General features: G+C 35.5%; 1 protein-coding gene across 1 annotated transcript; it reads right to left on the bottom strand.

Annotated features, from left to right (window-relative positions):
- Nucleotides 1-70: 70 nt before the first annotated feature.
- LOC113074099 (ceramide synthase 2-like) lies at nt 71-8,516 on the bottom strand. Its single transcript, XM_026246821.1, has 11 exons — nt 8,307-8,516; nt 7,034-7,213; nt 5,502-5,619; nt 4,536-4,654; nt 4,390-4,447; nt 3,241-3,291; nt 2,900-2,992; nt 2,689-2,817; nt 1,618-1,724; nt 1,356-1,512; nt 71-1,276 (listed from the first exon to the last, which is right to left on the bottom strand). The coding sequence occupies exons 1-11, from the start codon at nt 8,312-8,314 to the stop codon at nt 1,073-1,075; spliced, it is 1,224 nt and encodes a 407-aa protein (XP_026102606.1). The 5' UTR covers nt 8,315-8,516; the 3' UTR covers nt 71-1,072.
- Between the last annotated feature and the right edge of the window lie 16,037 nt (nt 8,517-24,553).

Raw genomic sequence — 24,553 nt, forward strand, 5'->3', positions numbered from 1 at the left:
TTTATTGTTATTCAAAAGGTCACCGAAAAAAAATAGCGAACGAGAAGCTTGTATGCAACATTACCAGTACTGAAGATTACAAGAATATATTCCTCTTCTGTCATTGTTACAAGATATATAACAACTACAAAATGTTGCATTAACAAACTCAGAACATGGTAAATCCCAATAAAAAGAGGGAAATTCATACAAAAACAATCACAGGTCTTTTATAAGTTAAACAGTGTAAGACAGACGCACAGCTTTTGAATGAAAGATCAGTTATGGCTACTGTGCAAATAAACTTTCCAGCTTCATCTAGAACAACGAAAAAAACTTTGCCTTTAGCCCTTGGAGCAGAGTCAGTATTTAAGAAATCAAGGGGCTTACATAGTTGCCCTCAAATTTAACTACCCCCTTTGACTTTAAAGATTTCGAGGCACATGCTCCAGTGAGAAATCATCTGAATGATTTCAATGCGCCATCTTATAAAACACAACAAGCTCCAAAAGCTCCTTGCAACAAAATCTTACATTAGAAGAATCACAAAAACAAGTGGACATATCACTACCTGATGGCGCAGTAAGTTTCTCCTAAAGGTCAACCAATGCCCATTTTGATACAAATAGCCACTGAAGAAAATTCATAATTTTCACACACAACTATCTATTCTTTTTTTTTCTTCTACAGAGTATTTAAAAATAATGCATCTAAATGTTGCAGCAAATTAGTAAATTAACTTTAACAACACTTCAACAATTAATACTTAAAATGTCTGTTTATAAAAAAAAAAACACGTTTGTATTTACGTTAAAAAAAATTTAAGTTATAGTGCTACTACTCAACCAATGCACTATAATTAATTAGACTAACTTTAAACAAATTAAAGTTTAACCTATTTAAGATACTCCAATGGTAATGTAATAATGCAAACAAGTAGTATTTTTTGTTTTACGCAATATACTGACTACGCGTTATGTTTTCACGCAACCAAAACACCAGCGGTCTGAAATTACAGTAGGACTTTGACAAACAAGGTAAGCCAAGAAAGTTGAAGATGATTTAACACGTTTAAATACATAAAGTAGCATTACTATCTGGCTTTTGGAGTTTTACTATTCATTTTTCGCCTCTGATTTGTTAAATTGTTCAGAACACAGTTATTGGCTAACGATGCCAATTTTGTGTTAAAAGCACCCTTTTTTTGCTCCCAGGTGTGTTCTTCTTCTCCACCTTCTTCTTCTTCTTCTTCTTCATCAGCTTCACTCTCTTCATCGCTCCGTTCATCGCGTTCCACCTTAAAAACACGTTTTAGTTTTTTTTTTTTACTTATATATAAATAGGGGATAACCTCATAAATAACGTAAGATACTCACTTTGCCTAAAAAGATAAATTTATGAACCATTCGAAGAATCAACCAAGCCCAGAAGACGTGCAGAGCTTGCAAAACCAGCAACAGGCCATTTAAGAAATAATAACCAGGGTACGGAGGAAAGACGTCCAACGAATCCACCACCGCTGTGTAGACGATTCTGGAAATGAACCAAAACACAGTTCGTAAATCTTCACCTGAATGTCTTAGATTTGAAAAGAACATTCATAAATCATTTGAAATCGGCATTAAATTAAGTTATTACCTGTATGGAAAAACCACGAGGCGAGTTACCAGGAATACAGCGGCGAAAACGACAAACAAGGCATCGCAGGTCTTTCTCCATCCAGCATAATTGAACATCTTGGCAGACTGCAAATCAAGCAAAAACAAAACATCAGTCATTCTTTATATATTGACGTGTATATGGCAAAGAACATGAAACAACTTCCAAAATAAATTCCACAAGAAACTGTCAGAATCACGTTTTTCAGCATTTATGTTAAAAACTTCTGCAATGAAGACTGTTTATCTTTGCGTGGACTTTGCGAATGAACAAAGATAGCAAACAGCACCATTAGATTGTTTTATTAGTATTAAAACTATTTATTGAAGGAATCATCACCATTTTTCTTCCATGTTTTAATTTTAATAATAATACTTTACTGTGCAGCACTTTGTTTGCCAAAAAAAGTTTAAATTAAATTTTATCAAAGGATATATTTAATTAATATTTAATGCCATCATTCACCAGAAAAAATGGAAAATGGAAAACAAAATTTGAAAAAAATTCTGTATATTTTATTGTAAAAACTTAGTAAACAGTGTTAAAAAAATAAACAGTATTTGAGAAAAAAAATTATGTATTTAATTGGGCCCTAAAAAATTACATTTAGTTAAATTGTTATTAAATTATGTATAGTTTTATTCATTACAAAAATTTTATTTAACCATTAAAACATAGTCTAAAAATATTAAAATAAAACATTTAAATTTAGTAATTTTGTCTATGCTTTTATCCAAAGCAACTTACAATTGGGAAATACTTCTTATTAAAGAGCCAAACAGACACAGGAAGTGCTCGTAACACCAAGTTCTAAGTATTGTTTTAATAAGTACAAGGTAGAAAGAGAAGGAATAAATAAAGAGAAAGACAACATTTTGTATTACATTTTTTTATTATAATTTATAATTCAATAAAAAAGAGATTTTTAAGGGAAAAAAAGGAAAAATAAATCAGAATTTTAAGTCATAAGGCCCTACATCAGTATGAATCCTGAGGTCATGATGTCATAACAGAAGCTCACCGACTGGCCAATCAGATTCTGAGATTTACCTCCAACAGGAAGTCAGCAGAGTCGTGGACGAGCATCACCAGGGTTCCCACGCGCACATAGTTCGCACAGTACGAGAAAGCAATGAGGAAAATGGTGGCGATGTGGTGAATGATTTGTTCTTTGAAGTCCTACACAACGAAACAAACACACAAGCGCAGTTTATGAATGAAAAGACCTTTCAAAAGAAATATAATGTTGAAGGACACTTACTTTGCGCTTTATGTCCACCGATACGCAGAGCAGAAGCGAGAGATAGAAGGCTAACTCCATGATGTAATACCAGAACTGAGCTTCTGTTACGGCCTGCGGATGAAATCACACATAACGAGATCTACAAGAGCACATTTTGTGTCTCTTTTTCATATTCAAACAAGTGAAAGGTTAAAAGGTTTAAGTGTGTAGTATGTTTCTGGCTCTTGTGAGATAGTCTGGGCTGTTTTGATCGGATCGTGGGGTGCAGCGCTCACTAGTTCCTCTGATTTCTGCCTAATCTCAAGTTCCTGGGATTGTTCAGCAGGAAGTCAGTGTGTGGAGAGCCGTTTGTTACGGACCTGTCTTGGGTATCCACGCCAGCATTCCCTATGATCCCAAAACCACGGAGTCTGAAAAACAAAAATGACGTGAAACAAAATAATAATAATAATTTATTACAGGTATGTCTTTTAATGTACAAGTTATGATGATTTTTTTTTACTTGGGGTAACTTGCACCAATTTTTTTTTGCCTTATATGATTATACATTTTTATGTATTCAGTGTATAAGATATTTAATAAAATAAAAATATTATCAAATACTTCGTTTTTATTTTGGAGTAACATGCACCATTTTTTTTAAATACAGGGATCCTTATTTTGGTGTATGCAGAAAATCTATTTTTATAATTTTTGTATTAATTTTAATATATATCTAAATGTTTTACCTAAAATAAAATAAACATTTAAGCAAAAAATATATATATATGATAATAAAAAATAATAATATATATACTATATATATATTTTACTTTGGAGTAACAGGCAAAGTATAAATATAGGACTGCAAATCTATAGTTATTAAATGTATTATATTTTAAGAATTAAATCAAATCTACTTTTATTGAATTATTTTATCTCTATAAATAATTGAGTATATAAAAAACTGAATATATATATATATATATATATATATATATATATATATATATATATATATATATATTCATTTTTGTTATTATTTAACTTTGGAATATAATGCACATTACAGAACTGCTCCCTTATATTATTATTATTATACATTGTATTATTATCTATTATTAACAAATTTTATATATATATATATATATATATATATATATATATATATATATATATATATATATATTTGTTTAAGTAACAATCATTAAAACATCATTAAAAGACAACATTTTTGTGTGTATTAAATATATTAGATAATATAATATATATTAATATTAAATATTAAAATATATTTTAAAATGTATAAAAATATTTTAATTATAATTTCATTTTTTTATGTTTTAAATGTTTTATATAAAATAAATATTTAAGCCAAAAATGATATCAAACAAATATTATTATTATTATTATTATTATTAAAAATAATATTAAATTAAATTCTAAAACCATTTTCTGAAATCATCAGGCACAAATAGGACTATTTTTCTGAGAGCATCTCAGTCTGTGATGAGTCTGGAGATACTCACCTGAACGAGTGAGACGAGAGCAGCTGAGAAGGCCACCAGATAAAACACAAACCTCCACCTGAGGAGCCACACAGAGGAGCCGTGTTAAACACACACAGACGGTTTATTTCGAGCAGACTTCAGAAGCAGAAGACGTGTCAGCTTACGAGGCCTCACAGAACTTCCTGGTGCTGCTGGGACGGTCCTGGTTTCGACGGTGACGCAGCCAGCTCTGGATCTGACGCTGAGAGAGTCCACAGAGCTTCTCCAGAACCAGCAGATCGTTCTGAACACACACATAAAATATATTATGTTCTATGATTTCAAAACATCAAAACATTATATGCATGTATATAAAATATATTAAAATAATGTAAATATAAATTATTAAAAAAAAACTATAACATAATATCAATACGCATTGGTAGTGTTAGATATAATAAAATATAATAATTATATAATATTAATATTATGTTAGTTATTAAATGATACATATTAATAATATTTATAAACAAATAACATTTATTAACAATTATTTTAAAACTATAATAAATGATTATTATTATTTCATAAATGTTGAATATATTAATGATACTAATGATGATGTCTATGTTTTTTTTTCATTATAGGATCACTAATTATTATTATTATTATTATTATTGTTATTATTATGTAATATTACCAAATTATTATTATTATTTAAATAACAAGTACCAATTATTGTTAATAAAAACACAAATTTTTGTGTATTAAATATATTAGATAATATTAATATTAAATATTTAGACAATATTAAAATACATTTTAAAAAGTATAATAAAATAAACCAATAATACAATTTATAATAAAAAATTTTTACTTTAAAACTATAATAAATGATTATTATTATTTTATAATAATGTGCCATGATGCCTTCTAAGATACCTAATTTTAGACAAAAAATAAATCTGCATTGCATGTATAATTCAGAGAAAACACAATCCCAGAATTCATTGCAATGAATAATAATAAAACTAAAACTTTTGTTTAATACTGAAAAGAGCAGATAAAAACAGTCCCGTTTCCTTCTAGATGTGCCTCTGTCTCCAGTATTTGTTCTCAGCAGCTGTACGTGATGATGTTGTGTCTCTCACCTGAGACGGCTGCTGCTTCTTCTGCAGGTAAAACACCTCCAGCTTCGGGACGGGTGTGACCCGCAGACGAACCCTGTCCCGGACGCCCAGACACCGGCTGAGCGGCAGCGCCACAACCCTGCCACACACACACACACACTCCAGGGCGTGACACACAAGCATCTGACCGAAACCCGATGCCGTCTGTAACACAAGATCTTTAATCAAGCGTGGCATGCTGTGGAGCGAGATGTGGGCGGCATCTGATGAGCAAACATCAAGAAAGAGTGGGATCTCGCCTCAGGAGCGACGGGACAAACAGCTGGCGTCGTGAGTCGCACCCTTTCTGTCTTATACTGTATAAACAGCAGGTCTGCACTTGACTCGCTCGTCCGGACCGGCAAAACAACCTCACAACTCTGAGATAGAAATGTGAATGGTCTGTCAAGATCACATAATCAACAGAAGTAAGAAAGGAATCGATATGATACGTGACATCATAAATTATTTTATTTATTGTCTTAATAATAAGAATAATAAAAATACTTTTTAAAATATTAATAATATTATAATATCTGTTAAGATTATATTTTTATATTGTAATATACTGTAATATAATATAATAAACAGAGCACTGAACAAAAAATAAATAAAAAACAATAAATAAATAAAAAAAACAATTCAAACAAAAATGCTGAATTTAAACGTATTCATTTGTTTGGTAACTTAATGATTATTAAAAAAATCATAATTAGCTATTTAGGTTTAAAGTTAATAACATTTATAAAAAGTTATTTGATTATTTAATATATTTAAATATAACGTTTAATATACAATTTTTACTACTATATACTATTAAGCTATTTTATATTATTAGTATATTAATGTATGATCATCTTATAAAAAATACATATATATTTGTATGAATATATATATATATATACATACACACACAAACACATACACACAATATAATATAATATAATATAATATAATATGATAATGTTCTAAATTGCATTTATTTTGTTTCTTTTTTAGGAAGAACTTGGGTTATTTTGAGAAAATATAAATTAAATGAACGATTTTGATTTGAAACAAATACTTCTTAGTGGTATTTGCACATGAAAAATAAACACAAAAAAACAAACAGTTCTTTAGTAGAAAAAATAAACAAGTCCAATGAGGATCCAGTCGCTGCAAAAAGATAATGGCGACGGTGTAAAAATAGCAGCATGCACCTGTGGTTTTGGTTACATGGAAATATTGACAACGAAACCATGAGAAAACAATACTCCACTTTAATTCGGTCCAAACTGACACACTAAACTTCGGCCTGATGTCCTCATTTCAATCATTCAAAGATTAACTGTTGAATAATACATTGTAGTTAATGTTAGAAAGCATTCTAAGTGCACTAGAGAGAAAACCAAACCGCGCATTAGTTACCCAATCCGCTAGTGTTTACAGTAATGTTACACTACTGATCAGAGTTTGCACCTGTTTGTTTTAAAATTCACTTACAATATGAATATAGATGTAGTATTGATATGTACCTTTCAAAAACAAACCGCAGTGCGATGAAACTCAGGGCCAAGGGCAGAGAGATGAGCAGGTCGCGGGGTACGGGAAAACGACTTCCATCCGCCGTCCCTTCAGCGATGTCTTTCCATGTAACGCCAGGAGGAAGCCAGAAATCCTGCCGCCAAATCCACTGGTTCACAAGTTCCTCTAATCTAGACACCAAAAGAGAGAGTTAGAGAAGGCTATACTAGATTATTACAGCATACAAACCATCTAAAGATACAATTCGGTCCGCAGTAGACGGAACAAAAACTCTCATGATAATAACATAATTATTCCAGTATTTTCCATTTTGGCTGAACTACTGCTTTAAAATAACACAATGAACTGAAAGGTGAGTTCAAATAAAATAAAAAGAACAAATATTTATCGAAATGTGTCTTCTAAAGAGTGGCTTAGGCAGCGAAGGGGTTAAAAGCCTACAACGTTTTGACTCCGCAGCGATTAGCGATCGCCGTTTTCAAGTTAATGTTTACAACAAATCAGATAAATCCAACTAAAATCTGACTAAAAGTAGTGTAAATTTGAGTACTTCTTACGTTAGAAATACAGCACTCTGACAGGTGAGTTTATTTAGAACATAAAATAGACAATATTATCAGGAACGTGTTTTCTTACAGGGTTAAACGGCCGTCGTGACGTCATGACTCCTCAAGATTAGCTATGTGTGTTTTCAGAACAATCAACAAGCTGGCAATAAAACTATGCATAGACGCCACATATTAGTCGTAAAAAATGTAAACAAACAAATTCCATCATTAATCTAGAAAAAATATAATTAATATAGGCCTATATATATATATATATATATATATATATATATATATATATATATATATATATATATATGCATTTAAGCTCAGGTGAGCTTAAATAAACTAAACTAAACCCATATTGTCCTAAATGTGTTTTTAAATAAATAAATAAAATAAAAAATACATTTAGGCCAGTTAGAAAGGGTTAACAGGCCTGACGTCGATTGTTTTCAGGCAGAATACAACAAACCTGACTATATCGCAAATAAATTATGAATAGATGCCGTATAGCAAACCCAGCTCGATGAAGTCAGAAATAGACAAAATCATTACCGTGATTTAATAGTAACGTTCAATACATTACGTTATAAGGGGAAAAACATACGAAAAAACACCATCCACCTCAAAATTATTGAGTAATTACCAAATTATGTCAGCGATTAATGACTGTACAGTATATGTACATACACGATTGTTTTTTATAATGTACCTGTCCATGCTTCAGTGATGGAGAAGCGGTGGTGGATATCGATTAAAGCAGGGCACAGGGCCTCTTCTTCCCGTCTTTCCGTGTTCTAGTCCCGTTCTTCGCTATTAACAGCATCCAGCCTCACGAACGCTCGAAATCAGAATGAAAACAAACGCGAATGTTCGAAGGAATGCGATGACGACATCAGCTGGATCACATCCACCACATCAGCCTCAGGTTGGAGGCGGGGCCAAGATGGCGTCGTGACAAGACGGTTTTACAGTAGCTCTTAAAAACTTTTGCTCAAATCCCGGTTTTACTTTTAAACCTGTCATGTTCAGAAATTATTTCGAATAGCCGCACTTTAATAGGCTTTTTTTTTCTTTGCACATATTTTTGTTAAGCTTTTCAGACGCACCTTTTCTCTCCAAGCTATAGCTATCGAAGTGCTAGCGCGTGCTTTTGCAACAATTGATGCACTGACTTGAGAATATGGAAGACCAAGAAGAAACTCATCTTGCGATGCATAGTTATGCTAGGAGAACTCTAAGCACTGATATGGAGACAGTTGCTGGACAGTCTGATGGTTTCATGCCTTTACCAGATACACCTGAACCCAATCCTGCCAAAAAAAGCAAACCGAGTTCTGATAGTCCAGCGGTGAGTGATACTATGCTAATGAGATTTATGCAGAGAATGGAGGCCATGCACGAAGAAACTTTGCGCCGAATTCAAGGAGTTGAAAAGACGGTGATTGAGAATTCGAATTCTATTAAACAGATAATCAACTCTCTCGAATTCCACGGTGAACAAGTGAAGTGTTTGAATGAAAAATCTGACGAGATGCAAAAGAAAATCGGAAAACTGGAGAAAGAAAATGTTGAACTTCGTGATAGGTGTAACGATTTGGATGCTTACAAGAGAAGATGGAATCTGCGTGTCGCTGGTATTCCGGAGAATTCAGGAGAGAACGTGAAGCGGATGATCATCGACCTCTTTAGCCAGGTTTCCCCAAGTATCGCTGCTGATCTGCACTTCGGAATTGACATCGCTCATCGACTGGGGCCTCGCTCTGCTGCAGAAAAGTCTTCCCGTCGCATAATTGTCCTTTTCTCATCGCGTTCCCAGCGGGACACAGTTTGGAAAGACGCCAAAACATCCAACTTGCTCAGGGAGAAGAAGATTAAGGTCTTCGAGGATCTCTCGCAGAAAGATAAGGATGCAAGGACTCTTCTGTGGCCGACAGTAGAGAGGGCGAGAAGGGAAGGGAAGAGGGCTGGCTTTCACGGTCCTTTCGCTGTCATCGAGGGTAAAAGACTGTCTGCTAAAGATTTAGCCAACAAATCTACTTAGTAGCATCGTTAACGTTTATTCATATGCAACCGTTTATTCAATGATTCACGTGCGATCTGATTAGGGTTTTTTTTTTTTTTTTTTTTTTTTTTTTTTTTTTTTTTTTTTTTTTTTTTCTAAATACATAATATCTTCATGGTATTAAGCAGTAGACTTACTTTATATAGACAACTACAATCTTCCTTAAACACGGATATACATTATTTTATTGAAGGCTTTTAAATTGATTTATTTTTTTTCACTCCTCTTTACTTTATGCTTTGAAATGGTTAATACTTGAATACAGAAACTTAAATGTAACTTTTACTTTTTTTTCTGAACTTAAATATGAATACTTATGTACCGGGTGGGCAATTTTTTTTTTCTTGTGGTTGCTTGCACTTTTGAGGAAAGTGAGTTGAACGAGTGGTTCATTCAGCTACTTAGCCTGATTTATTTTCTCTTCATATTGTTCGTTGTTTATGTCATTGTCATTGGTATCTTTTAACGCCAGAGGCCTCAGGGATAGTGTCAAAAGGAAAGCTCTTTTTTTGTTTGCTAAAAAACACAAGTCAGATTTTTGTTTTCTTCAGGAATGTCATTCTACTAAAGAGGATTACAAATGGTGGAAATCTCAGTGGGGTAATGATATTTGGAGTTCTCATGGCACTGAACGTTCTGCTGGAGTAAGCATTTTGAGAAACACGTTTAATGGGGATATATTAGGTTCAGATTCAGATAGTTTGGGACACTTTCATTTACTAGTAATTTCGCTTAACCAACAAACAATAATTCTGGGAAATATATATGGGTACAATACGTCTCAGGATAATAAATGTTTCTATGATAAGTTAGATGAGAAACTCACACATTGGTCGAATAAATTCCCTAATGCTTTTTTCATACTAGGAGGAGACTTTAATGTATCATTAAATAACTATTTGGATAGATATCCACCAAAGAGGACTGATTGTCTTAGCCCGGCATTGTTAGGTTTAATAAAGAAGTTTGAATTGGTGGACATTTGGAGAGAAAAATACCCTTACAATGTGGAGTTTACCTGGGCCAACAAAGCTGGGTCTAGTCAATCTCGAATTGACTATTGGCTCATATCAAAATGTATGTCCAATTTTGACTTAAATGTTGGCATTCAACACACCCCTTTGACTGACCATAAAACTATCTTTATTAATACCCCTTTGACGGCAGATTATGCACCAGGTCATAGAAAATCCTCTTTGTGGAAACTAAACAGTTCACTCTTAGAATTACCAGATGTAATTGATAAAATTAAAGAATTAATTGCTCAATATTGGAAAGCAGCCAAAATTCAAAATTCTTTTTGTACTAATTGGGAGCTTCTAAAATTTGAAATTGGTGTTTACTTAAGAAACGTTGGAGCAGTCTTAGCTAAAAAGAGAAGAGTTCTTGAGGACAGCCTGATCATGAAATTATCTCAAACCCATAATTTTACTTGTCTATCTTTGGAGGAGAAATCTGAACTTGCAGCTTTGCAAACTAAATTAGATGATTTATATTTATCAAAGGCTAGGGGTGCTTATATAAGGTCCAGGAAAAAATGGCTCGAAGAGGGTGAACTCAATACTGCATATTTCTTTAAGCTTGAAAAACGAAATTTTACCCTTTCTACAGTTGAAAAATTATCTGTTGATGGCAAAATTATAAAAGATCCGAAGGATATAGCCAATTTCAGTGCCAATTTTTATAAAAATCTGTATAGCTCAAAATGTACAGAGCAGATGTCGAATTTGTTTCTGGACACAGTTAACAATGTTAAAGTTATTTCGGACAGTGATAGAATGTGTTGTGATGGAATTTTAACTCATGAGGAAGTACAAAGCGCAATCAAGAGCTTGAAAAACAACAAATCCCCAGGATCTGATGGACTTACAGCTGAGCTGTACAAATTATTTGCTAATGATCTTTCTCCTTTTTTAACAAATGTTTTTAAAGAGAGTGTTGATAAAGAAGCTCTACCTCCTACGTTAACGCAGGGTATTATCACACTAATTCCTAAGCCAAAGAAAGATCTTACTAATTTGGACAATTGGCGGCCCATCACACTCCTTAACAACGATTATAAAATTTTTGCCATAATATTTGCTAAAAGACTTAAAGATTGTTTGGATGGCATTATAGATGAGACTCAATCTGGATTTATGAGAGACCGGCACATAATGAATAACATTAGATTAGTTTTAGATTTATTTGATTATAGCGATTTGGTGGAACACAATAGTTTTATTCTTTTCCTGGACTTTTATAAAGCTTTTGACTCCGTAGAGCATCATTTTATTTTTAAATCAGTACAAAAGTTTGGTTTTGGTGAGTATTTTTGCAGGGCTGTAAGAACCCTTTATTATAATTGTAATAGTACAATCAAATTAAAATACGGAACTTCTCCTAGATTTTATTTGTCACGTGGTATTAGACAAGGGTGTCCAATATCCCCTTATCTGTTTTTACTAGTTTCCCAGATATTTGCATCTTATGTTTCTAATAGTGGTCTTCGTGGTATATCTATTGCTGACAAACAGATACTCATCAGTCAGTTGGCTGATGATACCACTCTTTTTTTGCATGATGCTACTCAAGTTCCGTTAGCTCTAGAATATATCCAGCAATTCTCCAAAGCTTCAGGCTTAGTCTTGAACCGTTCAAAATGTGAACTCATGTCCATCAAAGAGTGTAATCTGTCACACATTTGTAATATTCAAATTAAAGATCAGGTATCATATTTAGGTGTTATTATAACAAAAAATGAATTAGATAGATGCTCTGTAAATTTTAATCCCCTAATTGAGAGTACACAGAAAAAACTTTATATATGGCTCCAGCGAGATCTGTCGTTAAAGGGAAGAATTTTACTAGCCAAAGCTGAGGGCTTGTCACGGTTAACATACGCCGCTCTTTCTTTGAGTGTTGACACCGCCGTTCTTAAAAAAATAGATACCATGCTCCTCAACTTTGTTTGGAAGTTTAAAACTCATTTTGTCAGAAAATCTGTACTCATGAACACTATTGAGAAGGGGGGGTTAAACTTTCTTGACTTTACTACTTTAAACCACACCTTTAAAATAAACTCGATAAAAAACTTCATAAATAAGCCTGCATCTATCTGGAATTTGATCCCTAATGCAATTTTTTCCAAAATTAGGGGGTTTAAAATTCTTATTAACCTGTAATTATAGCATAATGAAAATCCCTGTTAAATTATCCCTTTTTCATAGGCAAATGTTGTTAGCTTGGTCCCTCATCTTTAAACACAATTTTACTCCTCACTCTTATATAATTTGGAATAATAAGGACCTACTGTATAAACATAAATCTCTTTTCTTTGATAATTGGGTTAGTAATGGAATTATTTTTGTATCTCAACTTTTCAATCAGAATGGTTCAATTTGTAATTATTCTGAGTTCTTGGTAAAGCATGGAATTCCTGTTACTCCAAAAGAGTTTGCTATCGTGGCTGATGCAGTGCCACAAGGAGTTATCATGCTTTATAAAGGATTTTCTTTTCCATTTCTTTGTCGCTCAGTGGATCTATGTAAGACATTTGTAGGTAAACAGTGCTTTTCTTCATCTAAATCCAAAAACAATAAGAAAATTCGAGTCTTGTTTCAGGAGGAGTCTGTCTCTGTGCCTTATGTAATTTCTTATTGGAATAGTTTTGTAAGTGATATTTCCATGGAAAAAAGTTTGGACATTACCTCACAAATACCTGATAACTAACAAAACGAGAGAAATTAGCTTTAAATTAATTCATAGGTTTTACCCAGTTAAGTGCTTTCTCAAAAGACTTAAGAATGACATTGATACCCTATGTTCTTTTTGTTCAGAGAAGCCTGAAACTACTTTACATTTATTTTGGAACTGCTCTTTCACGATGACATTTTGGTGTGACATTTGTGATTTTATCAAATGTTATGTGAATCCTAACTTTGAATTAACATATAGAAATGTCGTTTTTGGTTTTCATGAAGGTGAAAAGAAAAGTGATATTTATTTTATAAATCTTATTTTTCTGTTAGCTAAATTTTACATTCACAAATGTAAATTTTCTAAGTGCAATCCTCTTTTTTTGAGATTTAAACATGAAATGAAGATGTATTTTGAGTCTATTGAGTTATCTAAAAACTTAAAAGCCATGAGAACAGTGGCTGTGTTTAAGGATTTAGCACTTAATCTGGACTGAAAGACTGAAGAATCTTATTCTGGACTGAGGGTCTCTGGTGTATGGTTGTAATGTAATGACAATGATTGTTGTTAATGTTTTTGTGTTTTTTTTTTTTTTATATATATATATTTTGTATGTTTTGCTGTTATCTTCAACAAGCATTTAATAAAAAAAAAAAAAAAAAAAAAAAAAAAAAAAAAAAAAAAAAAAAAAAAAAAAAAAAATCAGCCTCAGGTTGCGAGTCTTTCACGTGCTGCATTCATGAAACTATCCCAGAAAAACGGAGGATTTCAGCAGCAGCATCTACGTTTTCTCTCCATCAGGAAACATGTTGTAAGGTGCTTCTCCACAAACCTCTATAGACGCCCCCTATTGACCATGAACATACAACAATATCTATCTATCTATCTATCTATCTATCTATCTATCTATCTATCTATCTATCTATCTATCTATCTATCTATCTATCTATCTATCTATCTATCTATGTGTATTAAAAACACAACCGGGATTATGAAAAACACAACCGGGATTATGCATTCATTACTTTGAAATCAAAAGTAGTGCACATATTACTTTCCCCTTTTCGTGTTGTATGTTTTTGCCAAGTAAAATGCCTGACAGGTGTTTAGAAGTTCTGCCAAGGAGAAAGTTGTTCGTCGTCGTCAGTCCTGTCTTTCTGGCTCCTTACAACGCATCTACTGTTTGTTATTCAATCAACGGGGATATTAAATGGAAGAAAACAAACCTTATGTTTATTGATTGTTTTTCACCATCTCATCTCTTGACTTGTTTGGCATATTGTGAACAGCACACAAAAACACAACTTGCACGGGCCTTTCACAGTCTGTTTTATTTGGCTTTTTACATGTGTTTTCCCAGACTGCAGTGCATTTAATCTAAATGCAATGTGGCTAAAAGTCAAAGTATGCATTACAAATGTTTAGGACGGCACCCATAGACAGCCATAATGCCAACTGCATGTTCTCTCTGCTGTTAACGTGGGGTGTCCTGGCTGGTTGCTAGGTTGTCCTGGGTGGTTGTTAGGGTATTGCTAGATTGTTGTAGCTTTATAATTTTTTTAGCTGTTTATATCTCACTTCATCATTGGACATTTTATTATTTCAGTATGCTGTGCTTTATCTGTTTCATGAATAAATTTGCTTACTTTGCACAGTAAATGAATCATGTTCCTGGAACAATATTCCAATCAACCAATCAGAATTAAGAGATAACTTCAGGAAATATCTGTTTTAGGATTACAATCAGGGTTATGTGCTTCTACACCCAGGGGCACATCTACCGGGGTGGCATAGGGTGGCAAATGCCACCCTAAAAGAAAGCCTTGCCACCCCTGCTGCCACCCCAGTTGGCAGCAACGAATTAAAGGTTATGGCCAATTTGAAAATTTACGAGCGCGAATGATTCGCGAACCCACTACGAACTCTCGAATTGATTCAAATGATCCCCGAATCCGCTCCGAACTCCCGAACTGATTCAAATGATTTGCGATCCCCAAACTGACTCAAATAATTCGCGAACCCGCTCCGAACTCCCGAACTGATTCAAATGATTTGCGATCCCCAAACTGACTCAAATAATTCGCGAACCCGCTCCGAACTCCCGATCTGACTCAAATGATTTGCGATCCCCAAACTGACTCAAATAATTCACGAACCCGCTCCGAACTCCCGATCTGACTCAAATGATTCGCGATCCACATAACTGACTCAAATGATTCGCGATCCCGCTACGAACTCCCGAACTGATTCAAATGATTCGTGATTCCCATAACTGACTCAAATGATTCGCGATCCCGCTCCGAACTCCAAAACTGACTCAAATAATTCACGAACCCGCTCCGAACTCCCGATCTGACTCAAATGATTTGCGATCCCCATAACTGACTCAAATGATTCGCGATCCCGCTACGAACTCCTGAACTGACTCAAATGATTTGCGAACCCGATCAGAACTCTGGCATATATTCAGATATAAATGTAATTAAAAAAAAAATAATAATAATTTTCGATTTTCAAACATTGCACCTGTCAAACATAGTCTATTTTGCCGTCAATACTGTTGACGGTGTCCTTTATTCAGTAGGCTTTATATTTATGCTCAACATAAATATAGTATAGATATTGTCATCCTGAAGACTAGATCCTGGTCTGTCGGCGGCCTCCCTCTATCTGTGCGTTCACACCGCCGGCGTCGAGAGCGTCAAAAATCGCTCTTGCTGCTCTGCTCACGACGCTGCAGAAAGATTCGTGAGCGCAAAGACGCTCTGACGTAGATCGAATGCTTACTTTGTATTTAAAGTGGCCGCAAAGCAAACAAGCTTGTTTATCTCATGCAGACTAACCACAAGAAGGTTAACGTTATAAGTTAACCTCATTAAATATTGTTGTGGACGAAATATTAAGATCCTTTACTTAAAATGAACAATCTCAGACACCTTGGTCCACGTATCACTTTTAATTATTTTTTTTATGTCCCTGTACGCAAACAGGGACACATCATAGATTACTGCAAACGCGAAACAGCAATAATCAACCTGTCCTCTATTGTGCTTGGGAACTAATGTGATCGGAGCTGCGTCCTCTGGAATCCTCTCAAGCGGTTGACTTCTACGTTCCGATTGGTTGCTGCCCAACCGCGTCATAGCTCATTACCATAAAGTTGCCTTGATTTCAACTCTCCTCGACGCTCTCAACGGCCAAGTCGCGCCGCGCCGCTCCTCGCCGCTGCTCGACGCTGGCTTACATTGAAAATGAATGACTTCCGGCCACTTTGACGCTCTCGACGCCGGCGGTGTGAACGCACAGTATGTCACCTACAGTAGCAGCAGCGCGCCAGCGCGTGTCAGGCACAATTCTGGTGTGTAAAGACCATAGACTGTAGAAAAAACACAGAAAACGCGAAGCAGCCGTGTATGCTATACTTCAAGTAGGCTTAATAGCTAATAATAATAGTTAATTAAAAAACACAGAAACTCTGGTTACAACCCACCAAAATAAAAGTCTGGTCTAACTCAAAGAAACTATGTAAGACATTGCTTAGTAAAATATACTTAAAAAAATATACTAAAACATTATTTTTATCACACAAGTTTTCATAGAAGTTTTAATTTAAACTTGCCAATACAATAACACCATATTTTTCAAAAACTATTTCTAAAAGTACATTTGTATTTGGGCCTATAATGTTTATTTATTTATTATTATTGTCAGCTAATAAAACCTATGCTTCAGAGACCATATTCATAACATCTAAGGCTAAATGTAGCTCTTGACTGGTTGAGTTAGATGGTGATCAACACTTAACAGTAGAGTCTCCCCATCTTTAAATGTCATTGGCTGTTAAAATCTTGTGTTTCTTATAATAAATTGACATATTGATAACACTGAACCTTTTATAATGCTCTTAATTACATGTCGATGCATACTGTATGCATTAGTGAGTGTGCTGGTGCTTATGGGGTATGGTCACTTATTCCTTATATGAACTGTTTCAAATGCAAGACACTGATTGCATGAGATTAAGTTTCTAAATGATAGTCTGTGCCCTTTTGTAGTGTGCACACAAACTATTTATCATCAAACTGTGATAACTTTGACTAAATTCAGTATAAATGCAATATGCTGCCACCCCTCAAAAATTCCTGCCCCCATCAATATTTTTCTAGATCCGCCCCTGTCTACACCCTTGTTAATCTGGTATCGTTTCCCATTGATTTTAGGAATAAAATATGGGTAGGGTTAGGTTTAGAGGTAGGGATTGGGTTAAGGCTATATTTCTGGGCAATAATGTTGATCCAGGATCATGTGTTAAATCACGGCGACCAGTATAGTAGCATGCTTTTTTGAACAAAGCCAGAGGTTAATTTTTAAGGAGTGCAGGTCTGCTTTAGTGTCAGCAGATGGTGCAATGTCACATTTGTTAAGTCATGTTTAGTTGTTGGCTGTTGCAATCATGGCATAAAGGGTTTGAAAATGTATTTATGATGTTGGTGTATAGTGCAAATACAAACAATCTTATGGCGGCGAGTATTTGTCATGTCATGCCAAAGCGAAGTCTTTGATTGTAAGACTTAGTTTTGGTTTGTATAAAACAAACAAAGAGACCAAAGATAAGAAATCAATTTCATATTTTTTTGACTTTTATTCACCAAGGAATTCATTTGGATACAATCTAAATTGATATGACCCAGTTCCTCTTGAATAAAAGGTCTTTCAGACTGGTCCACCCTCTCAGGTTTCCAGGATTTAGAGCAAATATTTCCATGTGTTATCCTCTCTACAGAGGCACCAAATGTCTTGTGGAGGTGTTGAAGGAAACAGGGACATGGAGGTGAAGTTCATGTCCCAAGTTCTGCCTAACAACCAGCCAGAACAACCTAGCAACCGGGCAAAACATTAGAGCAACTGCCAAGTAACCATCCAAGCACTAGCAAATGCCTAGCTAGCTAACAGGAAACATTCTCACAACTATCGTTAAAATTATATAGACCAAATAACAAATAGATTGTTATTAGCTCACTCTGAAAGTTTTTACAGACAACAGAGATCTACTTATTTAAAAATAATAATAATAAATAAATAATTGGTAATAAATTGAAAATGTATTCTTTTTGTAAGCATCACTGCGAGTCGACCCCACATAGTGACTCAGAAACACCCGGTCAGAACCAGAAACATCAGGTTTCGTCATAAACGTTAACCGGTCTGCCCTTAGCATTTAACCATCAAACAGAACAGAGAGACGTAACACCATGCGGTTTCCCAAGTCTCTCATCGTCCTCAGATGATCTCAGGTCTTCTCTGCGTGAGATCATTGCTAGTTGTCATTTCATGAATGATTATCATTATCAAAGGGCGGTAATTCTGTTCCAACTGCATCATACAAGGACACACGAGTCTGAGGATAATAGCCACCATGTGTGGAAACACATTCGGGTTGTGATGATGATGATACGGAGAAGAATGATTGCAATCATGCTGCGGCTTTCTGCCACTGCGTTTTTTGGTCAATATTCAATGTATTTTTAATTAATATATTGAATGATAAAATTAAATGCATTTAGCAGACACTTTTATCCAAAACGACTTACAGTGCATTCAGGCTAATAGTTTTTACCTAACATGTACAATTTAGCAGGGGTTTTGAATTTAAATCTTAAATATATTTCACATCACTAAATCTTTAAATGATCTGCAAATAATTGAAAATAATGATGTAATCATGTTTTACAGTTTGTTTTATGAACAGCTGCGCTATAGTTGGGAAATCCCTTCTGTATGGGGTGGGATGTGGGTAAAGTGACTCAATATTAAGAAATCGTATTTGTTAGTTTATTGCGCTAAGTTTGTTTTGCTGTCCTTGGCTTTCCTCAGGGAGTGGATTACCTCAGCTGTTATTGAAGGTGCTGATTAGTTCCTCATTAACAGCCACACAAGACATTAAGATGCTGCTCTGCAACAAAAGGTCCAGTTGTCAACTCGCTAGCTAACAGGCAAAGCCCAAATTAACGACATATCAGTGTGATGCAGCATCTAGATCCTGTTTTTTGGCAGGTTGTTAGGGTTTCCGGTAGTTTCCAGAACGTGCCTGGTTCACAGTCAGGAATTCACCTCACTTCACTTCAGGAGGGCCAAAACTGAAACCAAGAGACCGGCATAAAACTAACCAACTGATGTAAGTTTCAGATTTTGTATATAATTATCAGACATTAAAATTCATTTTCCCATTATCTATCTGTCTGTCTGTCTGTCTGTCTGTCTGTCTGTCTATCTATCTATCTATCTATCTATCTATCTATCTATCTATCTATCTATATATATGGCCATGTTGTCTGATACAATTGTCTGATTGATTTTAAAGTCTCAAGCATTCAGAAATATAGCAAACGAAAATTAAGCAGTTTTACGATTATTATAATTATAGAGGCCATCTATAGCAAAACGGTGGCCTACATGAAAGATTAAGTGGATATTTTAATTCAAAGTTTGGTCAATAGCCTGTTAAAAAGCATTTAAAGTAATTTTTTAAGTAATTAAAACACGCCATTATCGTCAACAGCCAAAAAGTTTCAAAGGATTATGATGTACCTGAAGGTTATACATGGGCTTCGTATTAGATAGAAATAAAGTTGCAATTATGAGAAATAATAATAATGGTGAGATAAAAGTTGTGCTTTTTTTTAAAAAATATTACATCACAATTGTAGTTCAAAAAAATCTAAGACCTACAAGAAATAAAAGTTGCAATTGATAAAAATAAAACCACGATTATAAGAAATAGTCACATTGTGAGATGAAAAACTTATAAGAGAAATATATAAGTCACAATTGTGAAAGATAGAAAAGTTGCAACTATGGAAATACACAGTTAGTACAATTACAAGAATTTTACACAAAATGCATCTAGAATCAACCTCATTTATTTATCTTAGTGACAAACAGTAAAGTTTAACAACGTATTTTGCTACCAACATGGTGGCACCACTATACAGTTTTTCACGTCAGCCACCCAAACTCATCCGAATTTCCAAACTCATTCAAAAGTACATCTTGCTTTGGAATTCGGTCATTTGAACGCAAGCCAAACTTAACAGAGCGAGAAGTCTGTTTAGGCGTCTGTTTGAAAAATCGCCTCTCTGTGTCACTTAAGAGTGAATTTCACTGAAGAAGAGTGCATTCCACTCCCATCTTAAGTAGCCATGCCCTGCTAAATGTATCCCATGGTGCACTGGGTCTGCTGTGGCTTCCAGAGCTAGCAGAGTGCAATCAAAAGCCAAACTTCAACAACTACCAGATGGCCGAGAGACCACACACCTTCTAAAACAATGGTTGTTTTCTTAATGCTGCTAATATTAATGTCGGGAACATGACGAAAGATCTCCCAGAAGAACATGCCACTATTTAAAAGTTGCTCAGGAGACTTGAATTTTATGAGAAATTCATATTGTTCCTATTGAGATTTATGACGATTGACTGCATTGACTTAATTTTTGGAAATTTCAATATTTTGAGAATTTGTTAAAATCTTATCTGAATCTCTAGACAAGATGCATTTGGGGCATCTCACTGCCATCAGAATTACTTAATATATAAACATAAACATAATATCCCCCAAAACAATACAAATGACCTGTCAATGTGAATATATGATGCTATAACAATGGCCTAGCATACAATGGAAGGTGATGAACTTCAAAATGATCCAAGCGTGAAGCACCGAACAGCTGGTTGGCTTTACCCGTCAGTAGAGGAACGGATCCACCCCCATCTGCAAACTCCCAAACGTTGACTTCAAAGCAGCCGTCTGGGAGTCCAACAGAGGTGCCGTTCCTCCATGGTCCTGCCTGACAGGATCACACTTGCTAATGCTAAGCAAACAGACATTTGACTTTGTCTTTGAGCTGCGTCGCAAAAGACTGGAGAGCTCACTTCTCAGATGTTCCTCGTAAAGACTCCCAGTAATCTCACACTTCTTCTTCAGCATTTCATAAGATTATGTATTAAGCTGCATTCAATATGATGAGCACAAAACAATCCCTCAACTACTTTGGCAAGTTTTGACTCATTTTTGTCACCAAACTGATATTCATTAAGTCTTCTGGGTGACAACCCTTTCCTATAGGAGCCAGTGATTCTTTCCAAACAAAGAACTATGTACTGCATGTGAACTATGTAGAATTAGTTGTATTTGTCAGTTTATTTGCACACTTTATTTCGCTGCGACCATGCTTGTGTTTGGTGTACTACATGTGTTTGCACAAGGTTACACGCATAGTTGTCAGTACGCGGGAAAACACAGCTGGCCACCTGACTGACTCTCAACAAAACTGACCCTCTACAAAATGGTGCCAAACGTTACCACCCAAGCACAAATCTTGGGGGAGGACGGGGGAATGGGTTTTGGACACATTTTGATGTCTTGAGGATATTAAAGGGGAAGTCGTGGCCTAATGGTTAGAGGGTTGGACTCCCAATCGAAGGGTTGTGGGTTCTAGTCTTGGGCCTGACGGAATTGTGGGTGGGGGGAGTGCATGTACAGTTCTCTCTCCACCTTCAATACCACGACTTAGGTGCCCTTGAGCAAGGCATCGAACCCCCAACTGCTCCCCGGGCGCCACAGCATAAATGGCTGCCCACTGCTCCGGGTGTGTGCTCACAGTGTGTGTGTGTGTGTGTTCACTGCTCTGTGTGTGTGCATTTCGGATGGGTTAAATGCAGAGCACAAATTCTGAGTATGGGTCACCATACTTGGCTGAATGTCACTTCACTTCACTTCACTTCACTTAATGTTGTTCTTACATGTCAAGCTCTGGGCAATTTGTATCTCCCGAGATAATTCTATCAAGCACACCCAAGTGAAAAAGTACAGTATCCCTTAATAAAGTACTTAAATCGTGGATCCACAATGAGTGCGGACCTTTCATTCCTGTGCTGTGAGGCATGTTGAGTTAAAAACAGCTGCAGGAAATGCCGTAGACTGTGGGTACAGGTACAGTAGGATATTCTGGTTAGTTACCGAGCCATCACACATCTGTTCTTCCCATCCGTGATGATATTCCAGGCTTTCCATCCATTTGTCCAGGGTACACCTGCTTTACTTGATTTTCAGACCCATAAAAGAGGCTGTTTGGAGCTGTTTCCACAGTGGTTTGTTGGCTTGTGCTGGAAATAGTTATTTAGGACCATTAACCATTATATATCAAGGGTGCTTACAAACTGTTGAGTTTAAGGTTCATGCTATTGTTACTTACTGTAAGGTACTGGGATGCAGTAGTTTAACCAAGCAAACCAAACCAAGAGACAGTATTTCCCCTAAAAATTCATCCTTGAGGTTTTGTTAACTTAATGTACGTACATACATGAAGAAAACTGTGGCAGTGAGGCACAACTGACTCAACCACAGATGGCAATAAACAGGCCAAAGTTCAATAGTGCATATTTATGATGAGAAATGTATGAAATTAAGTACTTTTCATTGCAAACTTTGGTATCTTAGAAATCTAAACACAGTTTGAGACATTGTTAAGATCTCTTCTGAAACTCTAGAGGTACGTCACTAGATTAGTAGGGTATTTTCTTCTCAGTAGGAGCTGGAGAATATCTCCATTTTATCTCAGTACAATCTAGGCAAAACATACTCTTTCCTATAGGTTCATTCTTTCAGAGCCCAACAACACAACTCCCATTAAGGACATTTCTCCAGTGGCATTATATAACCCACTTAGTTTGCAATATCTCATGCATTGGAAAAGAAATGTCTCCATGTTTGCTTATAACGTCTCTTTGCATGAATTGTGATGCTATTTTCACCTAAGCCATAAGGGGGCCACTGGCTGGGCCATATTTTATGGGTAATTTTCAATGTAAACCAGCGCTGGAGTGACTGAGATGGGGAACTGCTGTGCAAATAATCTGAGATCTGGAGCACATCCAGGTTTATTATTGCTGAGACGAAGGACTCCATGGCTCTGTCTTTCTCAAAGTCTCAACACCACCCTAATAAGCAAGAATGAGGTGTATCGCAGGCAATAGCAAGGTAGACATAGTTGATGGGCCACTAATATCATTAAATACAAGGAGAGAACACATAATTGTGCTCCCAAATGCTGAAGCCTTTGACAAATGCATTAGTTAACATTTGCGTAATGGACGTACAGGACACTTACACACAATCACACAGGACTTCAGAGAGGGAATGATTCAGGATTAGATCCTCAGCAGGACGCTATGCATGGAAAGAGTCACCGTCTGCGGTAAACCATAGTCAAAATATATCAGGGTTCTTCTGTTACACGACTGAAAACCAAAAATGGCCTTCCAAAACCTTACCTGAAACCTGATATCCACTTTAACACACAAGTTCGCCCAAGTTTAGGGACTGCACACTGAGGGTACTTCTTACCACAGCGGGACACATGCTGACAAAACTGTTTCACAAATGGAACCAGGTGTTTTAGGGCCGAAATGTTGCAAAAACATTGCAGACATTGCTAAATGATCACTGGAACAAACTTACATGACAACTTTACAGTCAGGTTAAACCAAAAACGAAGACAAGTTGGTTCCCAGTAGCACAAATCATTGTTTTAACAAGCCCCCCTGTTCACTTGCGTTAGGGCATGGATTTGCGTTATCAAGACGAAGCCACAGAGATCGGCGTTCCCCGCTCTTCGTAATTAACCGCAGATGCGAAAGTTTCATCCGAACCTGGAAGTGCACGTCAGATCTGTAAAAGATTAATGACCAATTTAAATAAGGAGTCAAAGATGTTTTTCATTCTCTGCATGAATGACGTTTATCTGAATGAGTCTGCCGTTTTTTCCAAGGGTGTGGGGTGAGAATTCAATTCAGTTGATTTGCCAGACTCATGTCCAAAAGCCAAATTGATGCGTTTGCTCTGGGGTGGAGATCTGTTTAGACATGGGATGGACGGTGAAAAACCGCTGTATTTCTAATCAGGACCGGATATTTAGTAACCTCATCATTACCCTCCACCGATGTTTCCGAAGAAACACAGAGGGAAGCTTTCGATGGTTAAGAAAGGTGCGTCTTAAGAAAACTGGCTCAGACTGTCTTCCAAGACGTCATTACATCACATCTGATGATCCACAACAAATTCAAATGAGTGATAGTGCATGTTTAAATGCCAACCAAAAATTTGCAAAAACATCATATACTCACCAGCATGTAATATATATATATATATATATATATAT

This window comes from Carassius auratus, unplaced genomic scaffold, assembly GCF_003368295.1.
Source record: "Carassius auratus strain Wakin unplaced genomic scaffold, ASM336829v1 scaf_tig00013688, whole genome shotgun sequence".
NCBI classification, from domain to species: domain Eukaryota; kingdom Metazoa; phylum Chordata; class Actinopteri; order Cypriniformes; family Cyprinidae; genus Carassius; species Carassius auratus.

Bases quoted from the DNA above. Each gene is read 5' to 3' on its own strand.
- LOC113074099 (XM_026246821.1), bottom strand. The intron at 3,292-4,389 runs GTGAGTATCTCC...TTTGTTTTTCAG, and splicing joins CTCTCGTCTCACTCGTTCAG to ACTCCGTGGTTTTGGGATCA. The intron at 2,993-3,240 runs GTCCGTAACAAA...TTTCATCCGCAG, and splicing joins GGCGTGGATACCCAAGACAG to GCCGTAACAGAAGCTCAGTT.